The sequence below is a fragment of the Meriones unguiculatus genome, chromosome 5, assembly GCF_030254825.1.
Source record: "Meriones unguiculatus strain TT.TT164.6M chromosome 5, Bangor_MerUng_6.1, whole genome shotgun sequence".
Lineage (NCBI taxonomy): Eukaryota > Metazoa > Chordata > Mammalia > Rodentia > Muridae > Meriones > Meriones unguiculatus.
In genome coordinates, this window is record NC_083353.1 from 41,852,952 (window position 1) to 41,878,828 (window position 25,877).

The 25,877-nt window shown below is 47.5% G+C and overlaps 1 protein-coding gene and 1 pseudogene across 5 annotated transcripts in view; one reads left to right on the forward strand and one right to left on the reverse strand.

The window, feature by feature from the left end:
• The first annotated feature begins 4,742 nt into the window (after positions 1-4,742).
• LOC110554869 (huntingtin-interacting protein K-like) lies at positions 4,743-25,453 on the forward strand (annotated as a pseudogene).
• The window catches only part of Arhgap25 (Rho GTPase activating protein 25), a 75,839-nt gene continuing 74,981 nt past the window's right edge, over positions 25,020-25,877 (reverse strand). For all 5 annotated transcript variants that reach the window (XM_021647759.2, XM_021647757.2, XM_060383699.1 and 2 more), the window contains one exon: positions 25,020-25,692. In XM_021647759.2, the coding sequence (XP_021503434.1) occupies positions 25,479-25,692 (214 nt within the window). In that variant the 3' untranslated portion in view covers positions 25,020-25,478. The remainder of the gene's footprint in view (positions 25,693-25,877) is intronic.

The following is a 25,877-nucleotide window of genomic DNA, read 5'->3' on the forward strand; positions in this document are numbered from 1 at the left end:
TCTTTAGCAGTTTGTTTTGTTTTTTTAGATGCAATCTCTCTCCTTCTCTCCTACCTCCTCTTTACATCTCCACATCACAGTAATTCCAGATGGAATACACTTCTTGCTTAATTAGTAGGAAAAGTACTAAAGAGACAGCAAGCTGCGCTGAGCTGCTTCTACTTTTGTGTAATCCTCTCTTTTTATATACTTCTGTGCAAACTCCAGGAATACTAGATTATATTATATTTATTATATTATATTATATTATTATATATTAAAGAACAATTAATTTGGAAAATATTCAGGTTAAATATGATTGATCTTCATATGATCTCAAGTTTAAAAGGGGGATCCTTAAAGCCACCTGGTCTGTTCTGCTCTCTTGATAGATGTCAAAATACATCCCATCTCTATGTCCTGGCTTCTTAGGGGATTCCATTGCTGTTCTGTGCTCAGTTGAACAAACACTTTGGGTCATTAGGCATGAAAGTCACTGAGGAGGCACAGAAGATCTTCAGTGGAGCCCTAGGAAACACAGTGAATGTCTGAGCATGCCAGACATGTGGCCTCCTCCTATGCTTGGGAGAATGGTGGGAGTTCAGGAAGGAAGTATGTTCCCATGGTAGCATACAGGGCTTGCGGGCAGGGAGACAGCCTATGGAAGGATAAAGCTCCTCACAGAAGGCGTTTTTCCCTCCTCAGTGGACTCCAACATCCCGGCTGGCAGGGTCCATCTGGCATGTGTGACAGGGGGCCTAGCACTTGTCCTTGGGTGAGCACTGACAGGGTCAGGCAGAGGTCAGTCCTGGCGGGGAGAGAGCAGAGCATGCCTCAAGGACTTAGGCCAGGCCTGGACCAAAGGGGAGAGGGAAGCTGCTCGTATGACTTGGACTTGGGCAAGGCCATTCTGATTGACCACTTCATTCTGGATGCCTTTTTTTGTTTCTTTCCTAAACTGAGCCAACTGGGATGCAGTGGGCGGAAACAGAGGGGCAGGTTAATTTAGAAGGTAGCTTATAACAAAGTGTAAGAAAATTATGTTCAGAGTTCATATATCTATACAAATGTGTTAAAATTCTGAATAGCGGTCCTTGTACGATCTTTGTGTTGTGAGAAACAAGCTGTGGTACCCCAGCATGTGACTCTGACCACTTTTGCACAGAAGTGATTCTTTGTGAATAAGGGTATATTTGGAGGTGAGAGCTGGGCAACTTGGCAGTTATAAATGGACTCTGTGATCATCTTGGACTCACGCTCCTCAACTGTCAGCTCACAGAAACAGCTCCTGCCCTCTCTCTCCCTTCCTCAGTCTGTCCACACAGACCTCAAGTATCTCATTCGCCCCGAGAAAGCTGGGAAGTACAGGGGCACATATGCAAACCATTTTTTCCTTTAAAATGAGAATCTAAGAGTCTGACAGTGGTTCAGACCACTTAGCCCAAGGTCACATCAAGAGCAATTCCACATGCAGAACCCCGGGCTCTTCTCCTGGAAGGGCCCCAGAACGGTTTTAGCAAGTCTGACTTCTAATTACTGTTGCTGCCTAAATGTATAGCCGTCTGGTTGATTATGAAGAAACATCAGAAGACCCACTTGAAGAACATTCTGCAAAATAGACTGTTCTGTTTAAAGAGCACAGGGAAAGGAAAAAGGCAAGGCAAGATGAGAAACTGTGAGAGGTTGAGAGAGATTAGAAAGCTCTGCGGGCGCCTCTCACTCTGCGGGCACCGCGCCCTCTGCTGGCACCGCGCCCTCTGCTGGAGAGGACCTTCGAAGGGGCAGAAAGGGTGTTTTGTTGTTGTCATCGTTGCTGTTTCTGTTAAGTTCTCTGGTTCTCTGCTACTTGGCAGCATGTCCAACTCTATCAAATACACCCTCTCAAGTGACGCTTATCTTTACACATCTTTAAGGCGATCGCGGTTGCTCTGCAGTGAATGGAAGCTAAGCAGGAGGTGTGATGAGGCTTCTCTGTGTTCCCTAAGCTGTCCACAAATGGGATCTCCGCCCCTTGGGCAAACTCAGTGGAAAGATGGGTGGAGGGGAGTGTTCTTCAGGGTGGAAAACCTGATATCTAAAAATGAATCACAACACATTTTTCTGAAATAGCCAAGTTCAACCCTCTATTCCCCGAAAGGAAGCATGCTTTTCAGGCAAGGGCCCATCTGTTCAAGTGTTTAGAGAACACGCTCCAATCACTGGGAATTTAAACTTCCTTACACCCGGTTCAACGTTTGATAAGGAATGGGCGCTAACAGGATGGGAACTGAGTTACTATATTAAGAAATCCCGTCGGAACAGAAACCAGCCCCCCGGAGTTATTTTGTTTATGCTACATCTGTTTAATGAACATAATATTTACACAGCACTGGCTTCTGTTATGTTTTTTGGGGTTTTTTTTGTTTTTTTTTTTTTTTTTTGCTGCAACAGTCACACGTTTTATTCTTTCTTTTTTTTGAAGATTTTTTTCTTTTTTTTTTTTTGCAAAAATACAATTGCAAAAAGCATGTGAGGTTTAGACATAGACTCAAAGCACACCATTTTAGCTCCCACGGCCCCCTTTTTGATGCAGTGTGAGGTCAGACCTCAGTTCCACAGGCTGGTCACTGAAACTTCAACCTAAGATAAATAATATGTTTTGACTATAAACACTTCTCAAATATTGTACAGGGAGTACTTACTCTAAAAGTCTTCAGTGTTTGCGTCAAGTTCCCATTTAATTGCGTTTTTATTTGTGGAATCTGGCAGCCTGTACATGATGGCTCAGAGGGCTACAGGAATGGGAAGAGGATTGCCTGTGCATTCCTAAGGGGGCCGTTCAGAGGACCTGGTCAGGGCTCACGGCCGAGGAGCAGCTTTGAGATCTGAGGTTGAGTCCCACTTGCCTACAACACAACAAACCATAGGAATTCCTAAAACCTTGTCAGGTCATTTCAGATCATCATTTCAATCCCCTGTCTCCTTAGTGAATTCTTTGGAAACTTTCAGGCCCATGACCTGAGGGCTGTTTGCTGACCCCTGCAATGTCCAGCCCAGATTCTTGTGGACGGGTGTCCCAATCTTGCCTGTAGCCCTAGCTCACTATTGCTGCCCATCGCAATGCGACAAGCCACACCTAGCAGGCCCTTCCAGTGACGAGAACCATTTCTTCTGCTCATAAGCCTTGTGTTGACTCAGTTGTGAGAAGACGTCTCTCAGATGTCTGTGGTCTGATGGTGGCAGAGATACCCTCAGGACAAAGGCACCCGGGATAGAGCCTTGTGGCGCTCCAGACTCAAAGAAAGAGGATGTAACTGTGCCTCCTGCTGACAGGCGAGTTGATGAATTCTCGGCTGTCTCTAAAACGCCAACAGTCAGGAACTAACGGAACCCTTAAGAGAATGCATCAGGCGTGGTCACGTGTGTGAGCTCCTTGCAATGACTGATCTTGAGGAGGGTCCTAAGGTCCCTCCATTTTCCACCAGTCCAGGTCACTGGCCTCTTCTGACCCCAGATTTCCTGGCTGGGGCTTCGACTTAAATCCTTCAAGTCTCTTCTGTTTCCAAACACAGGGACCACACTCCAGGACCTCTCCTCTGAAGCAACACTCACTCCGCTTGAACTGATGGACAGCTGCCTGTTGGCCCTTCACTTCAACAGTTAACTAAGTGAGTTAAGATACATTGGACATGAATTAGCACTCACGAAAATCAACTTTAACAGACTGTCTATAGGCATGGAAAATATTTTCTAACAGCACAACAATTTCCCTTATGTCAAATCTTTTTTTAATTTTTGAATTCTTGGTAACCCCAAATATCTTAAAAATACATTCAAGCCAGAGGTATAGACCCTTTTCAGCTTTTTTTTTTGGGGGGGGGGTGTGGATTTTAAGTCCATATTTCTCATTCTTCCTTTTTGAAACTACAAAATAATGATGAAGAAGAAGTAAAATGTCTTCCATCCCCTTTCCAGTCAGGAGAAGAATCAGTCCTAACGCTGGATTTCTCAGCATCTAAATACAAGGACTCAGCCTCGCAAACAGGACGTTTCAGCGAAGCGTATCCCGACATCTACCTCATCCTTTTCTTTCTTTTCTTTTCTTTTTTTTGACATGGCATAAAATGAAGGACTCCAGACTCTATGCACTGTCTTTCTCATTTCTCCAAACTCCCGTGAACATGTTTGAACAGATGCCAGTGTTATCGAATAAATCCAGGCAAATAATGTTTTGTTTTAAATAGGAGCCACACAGTGCGGTTGAGTGCCAGCTGCTTGAGGACTTGCAAAGCCAGGCCCAGCGTGCCTCTGAGACAGCCCAGGACGTGGTGTTGAAAAGCTGTGTGTGGAGAAAGCAAGGGCTGCAGGCCGCCTGGCCCCCGCCATGTACAGTAACCGAGTCCCGTGATCTGTCACCTTCGGTTTGTTGTGGCTCGCCATGACAACTTCTTATCTCTGATAGATGTTTTTGGATCCAGAGCTGACACTTGAGGAAGTGGCTCTACTCAACTAGCTTGACAATGGGGACTGAATGTGAAGAGCCACCGACGGAGAAACAGATTTCTGTAGGGCGGATGCTCTGGGGGCCCTGTGAGCCGTGTCCCCGTGGTCATTCAAGTGACACCAAAATAAGGCGTTGATGGGAACCTGATTACTCCAGAGTCTCAACATTCCCTATTAGACGCAATCAGTCAGTCGCCGATGACTGTAGCTCACCAGCTGCCTCTCAAATGCATTCACGCTCTTGCTTTGGTTATTACCCAAAACCTTAAAATTAGTGGTCGATGGGCAGAACGAGATGCCACCAACTAACTCCTGTCCCCGGTGAGTCAGATGTGAGGTCCTCGAGCTTGGCCGGGCTCTTCTCTGCTGCTCTGAGGCTGCCAGTGCGCTTCCTGCTCTCGCTACAGCTCTCCTCCCTTCCGAGACCAGCAAGGATCCCGGGGCTCTTGTGAGCTGTCAGGATAGGCAATCCCAGCAGGCAGGTCAACAGCAGAAGTGAGGCAGCCTGGGCCCCTGGAGAGCACGGTGTGCAAGTCGGGTAAATGCCAACATCTCCCAATCTTAAAGTGGAAACAGAGGATTTAGAAGTTGGGACCCTTTCAATCTGGTTCCCAAGAGTGGAATTCCGCAACACCCAAGAGTACACACCTGAGGGCGCAGTTTGAATTCCGAGTCTTCCTTTTCATCCTGGCCTGGGGTGAAGATTAGGGAAGCCCTCTGCCTTCTGACTCCCCACCACTGTCCACACCAACCTGTTAATTTCGATACTATACGTCAAACTGCACTGTCCTTCTTTCCCCTGCTCTTACACTATGGTAAAGCTCCTATAATCGAATTTGCCTTCAGTCTCTTGTAGGTGTGCAACGAATGGTGCTAAATGCAGTCGTAATTAGAAACCATCACCCTGTCTTCAACAACTTATCCTGTGAAGCTAAAATTATATACCCGTTAGATGCTGCCTCTTCATTTTCTCCTTCACCCTATCCCTGTAACCTACCATTCTACTTCTGGACACTGAAGTTGGGACTATTCTGCTATGTGTTTGTGTTTGTGTTTGTGTGTGTGTATGTGTGTGTGTGTGTGTGTGTGTGTGTGTGTGTGTGTGTGCTCGGGCACGCACCCATGTAGGCCAAAAAATAGAGGTTGGGTGTGCTTTCTCCATTGCTCTCTACCTTATTGTTTGAGACAGGACACTTAGCAAACTGGAAACTTGTTAGCTTAGACAAACTGGCTGGCCAGTGAGCTTCAGGGGTCTGTCTGCTCCCTCCCCTCTCCCTGAGGACAGGGATTACGGGCACTGGGGGTGGGAATTTGTGTGCAGGTCCTCATGCTTGCACAGCGGGGCCTTTACTGGCCAAGCCATCTCTGCAGCCCTCTTTAGACCGTTCCAAATGCTTCGCATGAATGTAACCACACAGAGTTTCTCTTGTTCTTGTGGGTTATTTCACGTCTAGTGATGTCTCATCGTTCATCCATGTAGCTCTCCACGCGTGAGAATTCTGATGTTTCGAGGCTGAATAGCACTTATATGCTTCACACCCACTATCTGCCCATCTCCTGGTGGGCACAGGGGTACTTCCATATTCTAGTGATTATAAGTCATGGTGCTGCAAACGAGAGTTTACAAATGCCTCTTTAAGGGCAGCCCTCGCAGCAGCACGGTGAGATGGAAATGACGACTGAGGTGACGTGGATCTGGAGTCGGAGACTGAGACCAGAGGCCCGGAGTGGCCTCCAGAGAAGGCACAGAAGCGTGACGGCGGCTGCTGACCTGGAGCGGGTCACTGACTACGCAGAGAAGGAGATCCAGACTTCGAGTCTGGAGACGGCTATGTCAGTCTTTGGAGACAGAAGGTCAAAGGCACAGAAGGACACACGGGAGCAGGAGAAGAGACTGGCGAAGGTCACCGTCAAGAAGGAAGATCTGGGGCTGATAATGACAGAGATGATCTCTAAGCAGCTGTAGAAAAGGGCGTGCGGGAACACACGGGCAATGTGGTGGAGACACTGCCCTATCTAACCAGTAATGCGCTCTTTCAGACATTCTGGACTGATTTACTGAAATAAATAAAGTGTTTGGTTCTGCTGTGGGTTTTTTTTTTTTTTTCAGTTTTATCTCAGATCAAACGCATTCTATATTTTATTTTGTTGTCAGTTTCTATGTTGGACCTTGATGAAATTGTGTGAGCAATCAATATAAAAAAGTACCTAATGTTCAAAAACAAACAAGCAAAACCCAAATCCCTCTTTAAGATTCTGCTTCCAGTTCTTTTGAATATATATCCAGAAGTGAATTGGTGAATCAGACAGGAATTTTATTTTGTGTTTTGAAAAAGAGCTGTGTCTTACTTAGGGTTTTAATGCTGTGCAGAGACACCACGATCATGGCAACTCTTACGAGGGTTTAATTTAATTGGGGGTAGCTTACAGTTCAGAGGTTCAGTCCATTATTGTCATGGCAGGAAGCATGGATAAACATGGTGGTCAAGAGGTAGCTGAGAGTTCTACATCTGTATTGACAGGCAGTAGGAGAGAGAGATATAGAAATATAGATAGATAGATAGATAGATAGATAGATAGATAGATAGATAGATAGATAGATAGATAGATACAGAGAGAAAGAGACAGACAAAGAGAGAGAAAGAGACTCCTGGGCCTGCCTTTGAAACCCCAAAGCTCATCTCGTGACACACTTCATCCAACAAGGCCACACCTATTCCAACAAGGCCACACCTACAAGGCAATCTGTTTTCATTCAAACCACCACAAACTAATGGCATTCATATGCTTTTTCATTTCCGACAACAGTGCACCAGATTCTCTCTGTAAAGTCTTTGTTATTTTATTTCATTTTAAAGATCATAATAACCGTAGTAAATGTGAAGTAAAATCTTGTTGCTTCGATACATGTTTCTTCTAGTTTCGTTCACTTTCTTGCAAGCAGTGTAACTTCAATCTCTCAGGCTGTGATGAAACACCAGGTAGCAGTCCAGTGCTGAGGGAAGTCAGGGCAGGAGCTCAAATAAGACAGGAACGTGGAGGCAGGAGCTGACACAGAGGCCACGGAAAGGTGCTGCTTACTAGCTTGTTCCGCACAGATTGCTCAGCCTGCTTTCCTGTAGAAGCCAGGACCACCAGCCGTGGGGCGGTCCCAGCTCCCACATCAATCACTAACTAAGAAACTGCCTCCTAGCTGGCTCTTACAGAGGCATTTCCTCTGCTGAGGCTCCTTCCGTTCAGATAACTCTAGCTTGTGCCGAGTTGACACAGGACTAGCCAGCACACTGAGGAAACGGGCAACCTGCCGTGGCTGTGGCCAGCACAGACCCCTCCCACTGTTGTGGTTCATGCCTCTGTCTGATTCTCAGCAGACAATCAGGCGTCAGGGGGTCCTGGCTCCCCCACCTCACTCTAGGCTGTTTGCCTGTGCAAATATTGATTACTGTCAAGGGCATCTTCAGCGCCCCCAGTAAACCTGCCGAGTACCTTGATCCTTGAACCTCTCCCACCACCAACACGAGTGGGTCTCCCTGAACCAGGCACACCACGTCAGTGGGGGTTGCTTTTGCTTTTGTTTTTGTTTTTGTTTTAAGCTATTTAGTGATTTGGAACTATCTGAGGAGGAAAATTCTTATCTTTTTTTTTCTTTTTTAATTTTTCAAAATTAAAATACAATGACATCCTTTCCCCCATTCCTTCTTCCTCTAACGCATCTATCCTCTCTCACTTTCCTCTGAGGAAGAATTTTCAAAATAGAGTCCTGCTCACACAAGGGAAATCACTCTTCCTCATGTGCTCACGATGAGGGCGGGAAGCTCTAAGGCACTTCCCTCTCAGGATTCTTTTGCCGCGTTAAAACTTAAATTACTCACCCTAAAGCGTCTGCACTTATGAGGATTATTTTCTTATTTATTATTCTAAGAGCTAACATTTTCTAAATGTTCTTGTTAATCCATATTAACAAATTCACTGCACACACACACACACACACACACACACACACACACACACACATATATACGTAATCCGTTTTGGTAACATTAAATATGCAAAACAAAGCTGATGGAAAGCCACGGACTCGCTTCGCAGTTCCGCAAACTCGCCAACGCCTGGTCGGGGAGCTTTTCCTACCTGCTGCAGCATCCAACACATGGCAGTCATTCTGAACACAGCGTATGAAGAAACCTTTTAGGGGAAATATTTTAATGACCTGCTTAGTTAACTGCATCTGTTTCCTCCAGTGAAACTTAGTGAGCGACGGCTTCTCAAATGCTCGCTGCAAGGTGGAGTCAGAACACACGTGAGTGAGTCCTCGGCACTTAGTTACAATAAAACCCCTTCATCCTCTCGCACTATGGTACTCAGACACGACTCCAAACTATCAAGTCCTTGACACTTGCAAATTGGTCTGGTTACCAGCCGTCTCAGCGCTGGCACATTTCCTTACGCTAACACCACATGTCATGTGACATCTGGAACATTGCAGTTCTGTGAGAAAATGAAAGTGATAAGAGCAAATTATATCCTAGCATTGAAACGAAATTAAACGTGACTCCAGAGACTGTCCCGTGCAAGGAGAGAGCCTCTTCTTCCTGTGAGACGGGTCCCTGTGCAACCGCAGCCTGCACTCCGAGAGCCTTCCAAAGACTCTTCATTCCGGACTTACGTTTCCAGCACTTAGGTGGAAGCATTAAGCTTGAGTCCATATTTACCTAAGGGAATAGGGTTGGTATTTGAGACAGAGAAAAAAATGCCATGAAGAACTGTCTGTCAGGTTATCTGGTTTTTAATTTTTCAGTCTTCTTCAGCAAGTAACACTCACCCAACCCCCACCTCAGACAAAGCCAGAACTCCTGAGGGACACCACGAGAGCTGACATCATCTTTCATTGTGACCTAGCAGATACAAGTTTATATTTCCTTATAGTTCTGTAGCTAATGCCATCAAAAACTGGGCAAATGACAATTCCTCACACCTCTGGACGTATTTTGAGTTTCTTCTGTTCTCTCTTCGTACATATTTGTTTCTGTTTCAGGTATTCCTAAATACATGTGACTTAGATAGTGTTTGTGACTTCATGGAAAGCAGCAAAATCAGAAGAGCTATGGGTAGGAGTAAGAAGGGGAAAATGGGAGGTGAAAACCCTTAAATTTCCTGGCCATGGTTTTACAAACTAAGGATTCTTGAGGTGTTTAGTAACTGACAGTATTTTGCTCAATGCCTTACAAACCCAGAGGGGTGGAGAGAAAACCAAGATTCCCCACCATCACCAAGCTTCCGGAAATACATGATGGCCACACTGCCATGGCTCATTCTGGCCTGTCTCCTGTTCTGAGCTTGCTTGAACCCCAGCTTGCCTCCTCACAGCTGCATTTCCTTGTCGAAAGAATACAAGTGTTGGCCCAGTGACCAATTGTGAGGATTAACGGTGATAATCCTCTATGGAAGTGTGTGCCAGTAGTGAGGGGCCACAGTGGAAGCTTGCTCCCTCCTCTGGAGGCTCTGATTTCCTCTGATTTATGCCCACTTTTCCTTGTGCCCTGTTTTTATTATTTTCCCAGAGGGAAGGGCTTAGTTGGAATCTGACTTTATCAGACCTTTATTTATTTGTTTTTGGCAAGGTATCACGTAGACCAGACTGACCTCAAACTCACCATGCTGCTGAAGATGACCTTGAACTTCTGAACTCTGGCCTCCATCTTCCAAGTGCTGAGATCTCAGGTATGTGGCACCACACCTGTTTCATGCAGTGTTGAGGATGTAGTCTAGGACTTCATGTATGCTAGGCAAGTACTCTGTTGTACCCAAGTGAACTAGCGGCATCCCCAACTTGACTTTTGGTTCTAACGGGACAAACTTCATCATATAACCTTTTTTGGGGAGGGAGGGGCATTGGTGTAAAGTTCTTGTGGAATGTACACAATTTACCCCTCTTCATTCAAATGTTGATTTCTCTCCCCCACTATCTGGTTTCAATCCGGACATTACATTGTGATGTCTATTCTAAGCATCACCTGTCTCAAGTCTGTGTAAACATGCCACCATTTGTTCTCTTTAATTTCAATGAAACAACCAGCCATTGCTGTGCAATGGAGAGAGTAGGATGGGTACATCCTGGTCGGGAGGGAAGAGGAAGAAAGCGAGTTGCAGAGGAGAGCAGAGGTCAGCAGGAGAAGACTTGGAACCATGAGGAGAGATGAACTGGACCTAATATATGACTAAAAGCAAATATAATGGGTGAAATCTGAATGGTAGGAAACTATGTGGGCTTGGAGGTTTTGGATGGCACTATTGCCAAGCATTGTGCTCTAGGTTAATTAAATAAATCTTGGTCTCTGTGTGGTGATTTGGGTCTACAGATGGTTTAGGAATACCTACTGTTTAACTAAAAGATAAATCAATAATAAATGTTAATAACCAAAAACAGTGGGGTGTTCAGCAGAGTTCTGGAGGACCTTCTTCTGGACACTCCTGATGACAGCAAAGACATTTTTCAGCTCCACTGAGTAGGTGCCCTGGAGGGGCAGGGACTGGTCTGAAATGTCTCCTTTGGCAGTGAGAGTCCCATAGAAAGAGATCCAAGTGAACTTTCTGGTATTTTCCAACAACCACTAGGCCACTTCTTCGCACTCTCTGTCCCCACCTGTCGTGATGTGATAGAATAGCTCTTATCTGCCACATGTTCCTATTACCACAATGACCGGGGCAAACGTGGAGCCAAGAACCATGGATGAATCCTGTTAAACCGGAGTCGACCAGACCGTTCCTCCCCTGAGCTGTTTGTCAGCCATCTTGGTCTCAGCTGTGCAAAAGCAGCTGATGCTAGACCTCCCAAGTGAGCGTCAGAAAAAGTGTGGGTGTGGAGGAATGCATCCTAAAACTACTGCTTTCTTCTTAGCCTCCAGGAAGCAAGTTTGGCTCACAGGGCCTTTCGGTTTCTTGTTGGATGCCCTCTTTGGTGTCTTTTGACACATGACTTTTGAAATCATGAAAGGAAAGCGAGTGACGGGGAGAGAGGAAGCACAGACCACCTCTGGGTTCATTGTGGACTCTGTGGGACTTGGCTTCCAGCTAACTCATAGATTCAGAGAGAGAACTGAGGCCGATGTGGCTACTCCTCTGGCAATACATAGACATCATGGCGGAGCATCAGCCATCTGTGTCTGAACACGCATTCTCAGTAGCTTTCCCGGTCTGTGGTCTGTGTTCCTCATTCCTCTTCCTCAGTTCTCTTGGTGGTTGTCACTCTTTCCTCGAGACTCTTCTATGACCAAGTTAAGTGGGTTCTGGCTATTGGCTAGATGATTTTAGGATATTTTTATCACCCTTTGAGTATACAGATTTTAAGTGTTTGTACTCGAAGTGGTTTCAAAATCCATCTAGTGTCATCCTGGGGAGGCTGACTGGATCTCCGAGACCAGGGCGCGCTTTCACAGCAGGCTGGCTGGGAACTACCGAAGCATGGTCCCACTATTGATGACTATTGAAATCTGAGCGCACACGTTCTGGGAAGTGAGTTACGGGTTCACCCTGAACGTTTGCTTCAGTTCTGCCCATCTCTCGTACACCACTGCACGCCTAGCACAGTGTCTGGTAGAGTAGGAGCCAATAACTATCTGCTCAGTGGATAAAGAAATGAGTGTTAAAGAATACAATGTAGTGCTTCTTCAAAAGCTATGCTTCAAAGGACTGCTGCCATTGGAACTGCATCACCGAAACTGTGTGGGACAATTATGCAGATGCTAAAACTAGTGAGTGGCCTCAAAGAAGGTGTCCGAGTCCCCCTGGAAAAGCCTTCTGTTTATCCCAGGTGTCCAGTATATTTTGAAATTGGGTGAGTGAGGAAGCTGAATCAGCTCATCCTCTCTCTCTGTCTCTCTCTGAGGCATGAGTCTTTCCCTTCCCTACTGTAGGAATTCCAGACCTGCACTTTTTTTTTATTACCACAGGAACAGAGTCTCTGAACCCCCGGGTTAGGTCAGATCCTCAGGTATGTCGCCCTCTGCGCCTGCCCAGCCCAACAGTTTCCACACAGTAGGCTGCTGTGTGCCTTCCCAAATACACTCCTAGAGTTTCTTTTACTGCCTAATGTTCTCATTGCCTCACCGGGTTCTTAAAAACACTATTTGCCTAAAGCAGACCTGAATCCCGGAAGTTATCCAGAATGTCTGGAGATGCCTGAGTACCTGGTCTTGTTATATAAGCCAACCCAGCCTGGCAGAGGAAGCCCCCCTCTCTTCAGAGCAAACACTTGACAGCATTTCCCGTTGCCTGCCTGACCTCCCAGGGCCCCCACAGTTGTGTGTTGGGGAGTCTTCAGATCCAGGAGCTGCCCGCTGTGGCTCAGGTTCCTTGTCCATCTCTTTTCCAGATTTACCAGATTTGCTTGATGAGAGAGAAGGAAGGTAGGAGGAAGGAAGAAGGTAAAAGGTGAGGTAAATTAGATCCATGTCTGAAGCAGCTTAGGAAAGGATGGATCCAGGAAATGTATCCAGAAACAGAACTGAGTGGCTCATGAAGAAGCAGATTTTGTGGGAAGGAAGGTCAGGTGTGAGGACTCCTGGGGGTTCTGAATAGGAATTCTATTGACCAAGACTGATGAACGGAGGTGCACTGTCAGGGTATGAATCCGAAATGTCCCCCTACAGGCTCGCGCTTTAAACGCTTGTCCCAGAGCTGCTAGCACTCTTTTGGAAGAATTCTCACTACTTCCGGCCTTCTTTACTCTTCTGCCAACTCCTGTGGAGTAAGGTGCTGTGTAGTTCCAAGTCTGCAGACAGAGAGACCCGAGGTCCTCCCCAGTACATCCCGCGCATCGCCAGCCATCTGTGCAGCCATCGTTACAGGGTATCGTTAAATCCTCTCCATTTTGCCGCACTCATCTACCTGCAGCGTTCATCTGCCCCTGCAGTTTCTCCCGGAAAATAAGGCCCCCTCCTCTACGCTGTACAGAGAGTGGCAAGCATACCCCCAGAGAGAACACGAAGGGTTACACAGTACTCCCTGCCGCCACAGCAAGGGGTGATGAGACAGAATAAAAATGATTAAGATAAAAATAAAAAATAGTATCTAACACTTACTAAGGCTCTTAGTAAGTGCCAGGCAGAGTTCCAAGGGTGACACCTTGCTTAATCCTCATGACAGCGCTGTGAAGTGGCTAAAACAGATTGCCTGTTTATTAGCTTCTTTGCTAAGAGATCTCAATTTAGTTCATCACCACGGCGAGGCAGAGGACCCAAGATTAAACACACAGACCTCCTGACTCTGAGAGGGATGCCGAGGAAAGGGTTCTGAGACCCGTGAGGGAGAATATAGAAGGCTGAAGATAAGAAAGGTGAGGGTGTAGCAGAGTGGGTGGAGTTCACAGCACAGGGCTTCCTGGGTTCAGTCCCCAGTGCCACATGAATCCAGGAGGATCAGGAGTTCAAGGCCGTCTTCAGTTACCTAGTGAGTTCTAGGACAGTCGTGGACACTGTCTTTTTAAAGAGCCACTTCATGGGATGCTCCCTAAATATGGAAGCAAGACAGGGATGTCCGTCTTACAAAAAAATGACTGCCTCTTCAGTGTCTCCAGTATTCACATACACTACAGTGGTGAGCAGCCTGGCCCGGGGCGTGGGAAGTTACATAATAGAGACAGGAGCTTCTATCTGACAGCTACCCCTTCCAGAGGAATCCCTTATTCTCTGGAATTCTCGGTCTGACTCCATGACTCTCCTCCCCACCTCAGTGTGGAGTGGAATCAAGGCATGGGAACAGTGGAGTCGAAGAAAGAGGCAGATGAGAAATGGTGGCACCAGGTGAGAGGCACAGGATTTATGTCTTCCTTTAGCCTCCTGTAACCTGCTTCCAGCCCGCAGGTGAACGTAGAACTGACTGATGGATCTGCTCGGCGAGCCCCATCTCTCTGCTCCAGACCTGATTCCTCTGAGAGGTTCCCTCCACAGTGACAGCTCTGCAGCACCATCAACTCCCAGCAGCCTCCACGTCAGCGCCGGAGCCTCCTTTTCCTGTTTCCAGCCCCGGCCTGTGCAGGCCTCTATCACAGCACCTCTGGTCTGGAAGCATCTCTGCTTTGGTAACTTAGGCCTTAGGAGCTTAGTAGCTGTTTGAAATGATCCATGAAACATTGAGAGAAAAACAGTGCTTTTAGACTCCCATCTGTAAATAACCACAATTACTAAGGGACTGTGAGTCCTTGGGTGATTTCCCAGAGCTGGAAATTAGGTTAATCATTGCCCCTCTTATTTTCTGCCCATCTCGCTTTCTGTATGGTTCTGGTGACAGAAGGAAGGCAGGCAACCTAGTACCAAAGCTGCAGGGACCAGCCTACAGCTGGTGGGCTATTCTGCGCTTCCTTGTGTGCCAAGGGTCACTGTACTTCCCTCCTAAGTGTAAAAGTGCTTGCCATGTGTGCCGGATGACCTGAATTTGCTCCCACAATCCCATAGTGCATGCAGAAAACTGACAACCAAAAGCTATCTTTGGATCTCTCCATGTGCTCTGTGGCCCATGTGGACAACTTACATGCATGCACACAAACACATAATTTAATAATAATAATGTAAAAAAATTTAATGGAACATAGAATAGCACTGTGCCCTGTTAAGTTTCCTGGGCTACACAGTTTGGGAGCTCCCAGCACTATTAACTCGCATGTGCCTAGAACTCTCTGAAGTACTGGATCTAATGCGATGAGGTGGACGGACACCGCCTGTGCCCCTTAGGTGAGTAGATGAGACCGACATTACTAAGATAAACTTGCTGATAAACACAACTGCGCCCCTGTTCCTCAAACCTGTGATGTTTATGGAAGGGAAGCTGAGCAGTGGCGCCCGGCGGCAGGAGCCCAGAGCTCCCACTGTAGGGGAGTCGCCACTGGCCTCTTGTCCTCTATCCAGATAGATACCCCCGTTCTGGATTCCAGCACATGGCCTGGGTGTGCGGCGTGGGTCGAGGGCGCCCTCTAGTGGCAGCAGTAGCTTTTACCTTAATCAGCTGTACCGGATGGCTATAAATAGATATCGGCCGTTTCTTTAGATTTTCGTGGAGCAATGGCTAGTTTAGCCTTCATCGCTGATCTGTAAAGTTTTTAGAACAGACGTTTAATGTCAGTTGATCTTATCACACTACCTCTACACATACACGCCCGAGCCCCTGAGCCCCCAAATCCACCGCAACCGCCAACCCTCCCCCCATGTTGTTTCTCCCACTCTTCTGCCAGCAAGAAGATGTGAGAATGGCTAGCAGGTGTGAAGCGAAGAAATCACGCAGAGAACTTTCTGTTCGCCTTTCTTTGCTCTGCTTCTCTCTTTGCCACATGATGGCACAGGGGAGGCTGCCAGGCCTTCCTTGGACCCAGCCCCGAGACAAGCGCCATGCGCCCCTGTGCTGGCCGAGGCCCAGGACAGACCCTTCGGGAAGGACGCTATCGATCAGAGCAAAACCTTTACAGACACACAGAATGTGCTGGTGGACACCTCGCCTTGACCTGTCATGGCAACGGCTGGGCCAACGCAAGGCCGGGTCTTCAGGATTCCTGAATTACATTATCACACAAAACCAATGAAACGCTATTGAATAATTCCAGCTTGAAATAATTGCAGGATAAGATATGACGAGTACCACTTTCCCGTCCATAGCGCTTCTTATTGGCAAGGCTTGAGAGTTCCGGCCTTGTTTACCTCCTGTGGTAAAAAGCGAAAAACAAACAAACAAACAAAGAGGCCCTCCGTGTCCCGCGTTTGCTGACTTGTGTGGAGATTGTGATCGCTGGGTGACCTAAGTGGCAGTCCTACCAAGGGTGCTAAACCGCCGAGGGCAGTGGTGCTCCGCCGTCCTAATGCTGAGAACCTCATGCTGTGGGGACCTGCCCCAAACCGTAAAATGATTTCTGTAGCTACTCCATAACTGTAATCTCGATACTGCTATGGATGGTGATGTAAATATCCCAAACGCAGGACATCTGCTGTGTGACTCCTGTGAGAGGGTCATTCGACCCCTCAAGCAGGTTGTGACCCACAGATTGAGAACCTCTACTCCAGGATGCCCTGTGCCCCCTTAAAGTACCCACGAGGAGCCCGCTCCCTGTAACAGTTCAGAATGTGACCGTATTTGGAATCGGAGACTTTAGGTGATGAGGATGAAATAAGGTCACGGGTACGGAATTAGTTGAAATGTGACTGGAGTTCTTTCAGGGCGAGATCAGGACACAGGTGGACGCGGAGGGGTGGCACAGACACAGAAAGAAAGGGACACACAGGTCTGAGTAGGTTCAGGAGATCATTGCCCCCAGGGGCGAGACGTGCTCCATGCCAATTGACTAACTCCATGTTTTCCTCCACTTTTGAAAGTCATTTAAGGTTCTTAAATTATTTTTTTTCCCTTTTTTTTAAAATTTTTCATCAATTACACTTTATTCATTCTGCATCCCCCCCCATAAGCCCCTCCCTCCTCCCCTCCCAATCCCACCCTCCCTCCTCCCTCTGCTTGCATGCCACTCCCCAAGTCCACTAATAGGGGAGGTTCTCCTCTCCTTTCTGATCTTAGTCTGTCAGTTCACATCAAAAGTGGCTGCATTGTCCTCTACTATGGCCTGGTAAGGCTGCTCCCCCCCAGGGGGAGGTGATCAAAGAGCAGGCCAATCAGATTATGTCAGAGGCAGTCCCTCTTCCCATTACTATGTAACCCAATTGGACTCTGAACTGCCCTGGGCTACATCTGTGCAGGGGTTCTGGGTTATCTCCATGAATAGTCCTTGGTTGGAGTATGAGTCTCTGGGAAGTTCCCTGGGTTCAAATTTTCTTGTTCTGTTGCTCTCCTTGTGGAGACCCTGTCCTCTCCAGCTCTTACTATTTCCCAGTTCTTACCTAAAATTCCATTCACTCTGCCCAACAGTTGCCCATCAGGCTCAGCATCTGCTTTGATAGTCTGTAGGGCAGAGGCTTTCAGAGGCCCTCTGTGGTAGGTGCCTAGGTTGTTTCCTGTTTTCTTCTTCTTTTGATGTCCATCCTCTTTGCCTTTCCGGATGGGGATTGGACATTTTAGTTAGGGTCCTCTCTCTTGCTTAGTTTCTTTAGATGCACAGGTTTTAGTGGGTTTGTCCTATGTTGTATGTCTATATGAGTGAGTGTATACCATGTGTATCTTTTTGCTTCTGGGACAACTCACTCAGGATGATCCTTCCCAGATCCCACCATTTACCTGCAAATTTCATGATTTCCTTATTTTTCATTGCTGAGTAATATTCCATTGTGTAGATGTACCACAATTTCTGCATCCATTCTTCAGTTGAGGGGCATCTGGGTTGTTTCCAGCTTCTGGCTATTACAAATAAAGCTGCTACAAACATGGTTGAGCAAATGTCCTTTTTGTGTATTTGAGCCTCTTTTGGATATATGCCTAGTAGTGGTATGGCTGGATCTTGAGGAAGCGCTATTCCTAGTTGTCTGAGAAAGCGCCAGATTGATTTCCAGAGTGGTTGTACAAGTTTACATTCCCACCAGCAGTGGAGAAGGGTTCTCCACAACCTCTCCAGCATGTGTTGTCACTTGAGTTTTTGATCTTGACACTACCACTGCTAGTTCTAGAACTGACGCAGGATGTTCCAACGAGGGGGTTAAGGCTTCTCATAATATTTCCTATAAGCCCACACCTGTTTGTCTATATCCCCATTTTTATTCATTATTAGCCAGATAGAGCCAAGTAATTGTGTAATGATACTTGCTTTTTTGCCCAATGCTGGAATGCTAGTAAATTTAGGTAGGCCCTGGTTACTCGCATGCCTCACTGTGTGCCTGTGCTCGTTGATGCCCCTCACGCTATGACTCTCTTCAGACAGAAAAGGGATCTTGGAACTATAGCCACCATTGTTACTACCATCTCATTGGCGGCTGTTGGAGCTACCACCGGGGCATTAGCCATGAGCCATACTGGGCAGACTGCTCAGACCCTGAATAACCTTTTAGCCAATGTAGCTCATGCCTTAGTTGTACATAAAGGAATTAATGCTCAACTAAAAGGAAGCTTGATGGTGTTCAATCAGAGGATTGACCTCGTGCAGGAGCAAATTGATACCATATGGCAAATCGCTCAACTTGGCTGTCAATGAAAATATGCTGGACTTTGAGTCACTAGCATATAACATGAGAATTTTTCCTGTGCTGCAAATCTGTCTAAACAATTGTCTAGCTATATTTTAGGTAATTGGACTGGAGAATTCGATACTACGATGGAGCAGCTGAGAGTGGCCATTGTCACAGTAAATTCTACCAGAGTGGACGCAGGACTAGCCACAGGATTATCATCATGGATTGCTGCAACCATCAATCATCTGAAGGAATGGGCAGGTATGGGAGCGTTAGCAGGCCTTCTGGTGTTGGTCTCCTTGGTTTGCCTGTGGTATATATGCAAGATTAGAGTCTCACAACAGTGTGATGCAGCCATGATCATTCAGGCCTTTACAGCCATTGAAGCAGGACATTCTCCCCAAGCATGGTTGGATACCATAAAAAGCCAAAATGTTACGCTCAGGATGCGAGGCTAAGCACTGCACTCAGGGTCAGCCGCTTTGGACCCAGAGAAGAGCATGTCTGATTGCAAGCGGGTTGATGCCCCAGGTCCCGCCTCTGAGAAAAAGGTATCGACGGGTCTGATGCTCTTTGGGTGGATGACACCTAAATGAACATCGGTACAAAGTCCCAATTTATTTCTAATATCAGAGATCAGACCTCTACTCTTGCCTGATGTGTCTAAAACAAAAAGGGGGAACTGTAGAGAGCTGCGGAATGCTATGCCTTAAAGATGGAGCTGGTTTCTGCCTTCCACCTTACCGATGGTGAGTGCTCTCTGTCACGAACAATTCCACATTTGGCTAAGGCTGAGGATCTGGCTTGCTTCCATGTATGTGGACCTATCTGCATTGCCCACGTGGCACGCCTGGGTTGGCTACCCAGAGGCTATTTAAGCTGTGGGCTGGCTTTCCCCAGGGTCCGAGGATTGTTCAAGGTTCCTGAATAAACTGCATTGAAAAAAAAAAAAGAAAGAAAGGGACACACAGGGAGAAGCTGCCTCTTGGTCATGGAAGCCCAAGCCACCTGAACCCTGGAAAATACTCATCTCCAGGCTTGAGCTTTTCTGAAAGTCTTAACAATGGCGATGTGATACAGAGTTCAAAAATGGTAACAACTAGAGAGGAACCGGCATTCCTATTCAGATGACCCTCCCTGTGGGGTGAATCCTCGCTGTATTCAAACGACAAATCAATTGTCCACCACCCTGTTTGTTTTGAACCAATGGCTTTCAAGAGGCTGGTAAAGAGCTCAGACTTTGTCACTGCAGCATGGACCCACACTGAGTCCCAAGGAAGCAGGGAAGATGACTGCCCTGCTGGGAGATTTACTCCCTGGTAGCAGCCCTGTGGGAACAGGGACAGGGGGCCCACGGCCTCCTTCAGGGCAATCCCTGTCCCAGGGGCTTTAGCGCAGCACATCTTGGATGCCATGCTCACAGCTGAACTCACGCATCCCTCTTCCGGTGAGGCAGAATAAGAAGGGCCTGACTTCCCAACCGTGTCCATCTTCCAGAAGAAGCAGGGCTTTTCAGGACAGCCCTGCTCACCCAGCCTTTTCCCTGTAAGAGGACAAACCACAGCCCTCTTCCACAGCCTGGGAAAGTAACAGCTTCTAAGGAAAACAAGGGCTTTGTGTCCTTGCCAGAAAATCAGCAATGATTAAACACAAGAAACAGAGGTCAAGCCTATATCAGTGTGTCATAGCTGTGTTCAAAGCGGTCACATGGCATTGCTGCTTCTCCTCGCTGATCCATCAGGAGTGTTTAGCAAGTAGCCAGGCCACGTGGAACACGCTAAGGACATCCTGGAGCGCTCTAAGTCAGGGTGGGCTGTGAAATTCCATAGACCAGATCCCGTGTCTGGCTCAGCGGCATCTAAAGAGAAGGAGAAGGTGAGGAATACACGGCTCTGTTTCCTTCCACCACAACCTTTGAAGAGTCCTTCCGGTACACGTGGAGGACACGCGTCGATGTCAGGCCTCTTCCTCTGTTGTTATTTAGTGATAGTCTTATTTATTATCAGCTTATTTCTTTACTGAACTTGAAAAACAGCAATTTCCTACACTGGTTGTCTAGGAAGCTCCAGGGACCTCCCTGCCCTGCCTCCCCATCGTGTGCCGCCATGCCCAACTTTCCTGAGCGTGCATTTAGAGGAGTCAAAGCTGGTCCTTATACTGGCACAGCAAACAGTTTACCTACTGAGCCTTCTCCCTTACATCCAAGAGACAGCTTTCGCATATTCTGAATAAGAGCATGGCCAATATGTTTCTGAAAAAATTAAGCAGGCTCTCCCATCCTACAGTCTGACATTTGGGATTGGGTGTTTTCTCTCTGTTCTAACAAAAGCAGTGTAAGGAAAGGAGTTCATTTTGACTCACGGTTTGAGGGTGCTGTTCACTGCAATGGGAGGTTGTGGTGGCAGGGATGTGAGGCGGCAGGTCACATTGCAATCGCAGTGGCAAGAGATGAATGCTGGTCCTCTGCTCACTTTCTCCTTTGCATCCAGGCCAGGCCTCCAGCCAATGGGATGCTGCCGCCCACACCTAGGGCGGCTCTCCCCACCTCACTCTAACCTAGAAAACCCATCATAGACGTGCCCAGAAATTTGTCTCCTAGGTAAATCTAACCAAGTTGACAAGGTTAATCGTCATGTTCTCGTTCCCCTTTTAAGGCTCAATCTGCTCATTTAGTCCATCTTAATTGGCCAGGGCCACAACTGGTTATATCTGTATCGTGGATCTGCTCCTCCACCTCTCTTGCCTTATCGCAACTCCTGCGTTGTGCTAGTCTCTGCTCAGAGTGAGGTACTGACATGAAGGTGAGGAGTAATTCCAGGCTGTCTCCCAGTAACACTGCACTTACCACAGGTATCCCTTCGCAGCGAGTCTTGCTCTAACGCGGTTCGGAAAGGGAGACGCTTACAATCCAGCCACCCTCAGGACTCTAAAGCCAGCTTCAAGAGCTTTCTTCCTTTGCCAGTGAGTGGACTCACACTTTAAGGCAATTTGGACAACCCTGCTGCCAAGGCAGTCACAGAATCCCCAAATTTGTCCCTGACTAAATTACTTCTGAATTTTTTTTTTGTAATGTGTTTAGGGTCAGATTTTCCCATCTGTGAAATGCACATACGATAAATCCCCACTTAGGTAGCTCTCATCCTTACAAATGAGTATACAAAACCCAACACATAGGGAAGAGCAGAGAACAGATCTGTGTGGGCTGGAGATGGAGACGGCAGCTTGTCCGTTTATTACTATCATTGGGCCTGATTCAAACCACACTGAGCAGTGTAGAACTGTCTTTAACAATCCTGGTTACAAATGCAAATTAAAACCATGGGGAATTTAAAAGTAACCAGTGCTTTGGGCCTACCTTCCAAAGAGTCTGACCCACTGGGTCTGGAGCAAGAGCTGGGAATTGGGGTTTTGTTTTGCAAAAGCAGGACTGAACCTAGGGCAACCCAAATGAGAGGAAATGTACTGGCTAGCCTTGATTGTCAACGTGACTGGAGTTAACTGAAACCCAAAAGTGGAAGGCTTGCCTGTGAGGGATTTTGCTTCATTTGAAATAGGAAGGTCTACTTCTGTTATGTTGATCCAGATCTTAGATGGGGAGACACACCTGTAATCCAGGCTTGCCTTCTGCGAGAAGCCTAGGTGGACGTGGACGAAGGAAGCTTTTCCTTTTTGCCTGCTTGCTCTCACCTTGTTGGCAAGTCCATTCCTTCACCAACACTGGGGCCTACTTCTTTGAGAGTCCAGTGTCTACTGAAGACCATCCAGCCTCGTGGACTGAGAAACTACTGGATTAGCCATTAATGTATTCACTGGACCACAGCCTGTAAGTCATTCTAATAAATGCCCATTCTATACAGAGAGAGGTTAATTCTATAAGTTCTGTTACTCTAGAGACTAAGACAGAAAGTAATAGCCACCCAGGGTGTCCCCATCCCACTTTTCATAGACAAACACTGGTGATGCAAAAGAAGAGAGAGAAATGGCCTCCATATCCGGTGGGTGTTAGTTGTGACCCTGAGCTGAGCCCAGCTTTGTATTCTGGAAGTACTCAGGAGCTGTTGTCAGTGGCTTTCAGCCCACGACTAAGGTTTAGGGAAAAAGAATTCGTGGAACGATGCCAAGAATCCCTAAACTGTAGGTTGGAGGCTCTCCAGCCTCTTTGTCTTATTCATTGCTCTGGAAACACTGGTCAGTCAGCTTATGTCTCCTGGCCTCAGTTTCCCTATCAACTGAATCATAATCAGGCTGGATCGTTATATACTCTGGAGTTAGCCTGTGATCCTGAGTTTTCCTGACTGGGGTGTGGGAACCCGCAGTTACCCTCCTCATCTTCCCGGTGTGCTACTCTTTGGGCGTTGCCCTGGGAAGCTGAGCCATGAGCCCCAGCTCTGCCTCTCTGCTACGGGTAGATGGCAGCCTGGGATTCGAACAGCTGGGGCTCCATCCTGGGCAACCCCTCCTCCCTATGGGATGTGTTTAAACCCCCTTGAGCTGCAGTCCCCACATCTGAGTGTGCCCTGGCTCCCTGGTCCTCACTGGGACGGGCACAGGAAGTGCTGGAATTCGGACATTCACGCAACATGGGGACTCATGCGCCTTCCCGTGGACCTGGGGAGCCCAGCCAGCAGCTGCTGAGGCGCTGTGCTCTTTGCCCTCCTCCCTCTTCAATCTCTAGTGTCTCCTGAGTCTTGAGTGGATGCTCATCAGACAACAAAATGAGTTTATTCCTCATATCCCGCGTTGCAGGCTCCCTACTAAGAACTCCATCTTGGTCTCTCAGGCCCCCAGCCCTTTCGAAACTCCCAGGATTGTTACAGACAGCGTAGCACAAACTGCCCCATCCAGTCTGTAAACTTTAAAAAAGGAGGGCAGGGGAGCACCACATCTGCCTCATGCTTAAGACAAACGTGCACTGATTTCATGCCATGCCCAGGACCTTGAGGGATAGGAAGCCTGGTGGGTGGAGCAAAGTGCACAAGAGGGAACAAGGGGAAGGGGGTGTGGCTGGAGAGGAGTCAGTTTTCCCGTAACCCTGCACTCTAGGCAGGGACTCCTTGTTCCTTCCTCACGTTCCCAGTTCTTCTGAAGCTGGAATTGCTGCTCTGCCATCTCAGTGATGGACAAGAGCGGGAGAGGTATTGCTAGACCGGAAGAGGGGAGGGATTCAGACACAGCAGCTCAGCTCAGCCTGGCTGCAGCCTGCCAAATCCAAGGTCCTATATTTCACACCTTAAAATGGAGTCCAGGGACCCAATCATGACACTTTCACACTTTCATACTTTCCACTCTGTCAACAAAGCAGCGTGAGGCAGTCTGAGAGGACATGTGCCGACAGAAGCAACCTCAGACGCTCATTTGTTCAAATCATGTGTCCTGTACGTGGCATCAAACCCGACACTCTACAATTCACAAATGAGAAGCAATGGGAGCCTCTTTTACTCCTCTTCTTGCTCTCTCTCTCTCTCTCTCTCTCTCTCTCTCTCTCTCTCTCTCTCTCTGTGTGTGTGTGTGTGTGTGTGTGTGTGTGTGTGTGTGTGTGTAGGCCAGAGGACAACTTTGGCGAATTGGGTTTCTCCCTCCAGCACACAAGGCCCCAGGGATCTCTCACAAGTCAGATGAGGTTTGGGAGCAGGTGCTTCTGCTCTCTGAGGCCCCTCACCAGCCCTCACTGCTCTTGTTAGCAATGCTCCAAAGACCTCTCTCTCTCTCTTGTCTTCTGCAAGCAGGACTCAAAGATGGTGCTGTACCTCAGGGCGATGCTCCACACGCCCTCCCTCCATCATTACCACCTGCAGGGCAGAGCCCTCCTTCTGTGCCTTTTACACTTCAAACAATAAACCACGGCCAAAGCCATGTGGCAGTAACCATAGCCAAGAAAACAAGCAGATAATAGTGCCTGATGGCCCTCTAAAAAGTAAACCCATTTTCATTCTGGTGACCTAAAATAATAACAACAACAATAATAAATAATCTTGATATTTGCTATATAAATCCATACTCCTGAAGTCACCCCATAGCTGGAAACCTCTCTCCTGGGCTTTCCAGACATAGTTTGGGCCATTCCATAGCTCAGGATGGAAGCCAGCACAAGCCCTACTCACGCAGCCACGTGCCATGGGAGTCACCTGCCTCAAGCAAGAGGTAGCTTTCACTAATTTTTTTTTTTTCGCCATCGTCATCATTGTTGTTATATTTACTCATTTATTTTGCATGGGTGGGTACTTTGCTTGCGTGTATGTATGTATACCGTATGTATACCTGGCACCCTCAGAGGATCAGATCTCCTGGAACTGGAGTTACAGATGGTTGTGAGCCACCGTGTAGGTGCTGGGTCCTCTGGAAGAGCAGCCAGTGCCCTCAGCCACTGAGGCAACTTTCCAGCCCCCCTTACTAAGTCTTATAAAAGGGCTTCATAGAGTATTGATATTTTTGTTTTCTTTTTTCTTTACCTGAATATCATTTCCTCACCAATTTTGCTTACATAAATACACTTTATTGTTTTGATTCTGGTTCTGACAGTCCAGCCTCTCCATGCAGTCCTCACTTGGTTAGCACTTGAGAGCGAAGTGTCATGTTCTGAGCATGTCTCAGAGCTGACCAGAGCCTGGCCAGGCAAGTCAGCCACATAGAAAACAGAACTGAGGCTTTGGCCTAGCCCTATCTGAAGGTCTGAGAAGTCAGACACCTCAAATATCTCCTTTGGAGCTTGTCACGCGCTGGAAGATTCCCCTTCACTCTTCCCGCAGCACAATAGTGCAATCCTTCGGGTAGAGCACAGGGTTTCAAGTGTCCCGGGGCACTCCTGCTCACCCCAGCTTCTGTGTCTCTTCCCCTCAGATATCCTGTCCATCCGAGGAGGTGATCGGCTTCCTGCTCGTCAGGAGCGCGGGAAACAGCAGAACTGACCATCCCAGCACACACCTCAGACCCTCAAGCGTCAGTCTTTGCCTTAGGCTCCTTCATTGATTTCACAAACTCCTTGACTTCTTCTTCCAAGACCTTGTTCCTCCTCTCCACGTCCTCCCGGGAGCGTTCCACATTCCGAAGGCTGATTTCCAGAGCTGCGAACTTCTTCCTCTCCCTCTCTAGCTCCTCGTTGAGCCTCACCACCTTAGCCCACACGTCGTAATTTTCCTTCTCCAGGCTGTGAGGGAGGAAACCAAAGAGACACCAAAGTATTAATTCCAAACCCGTCCTTCACAGCCCTTCACCTGCATTCGCAACCTCTTGCTCGTTTGCCTTTCTGAGACACAAGATGCCAAACCAGTCATGGCATCGTGTGTATGTCCTTCCTTCTAGGAAAAGACTCTACAGAGAACCTCAATTCCT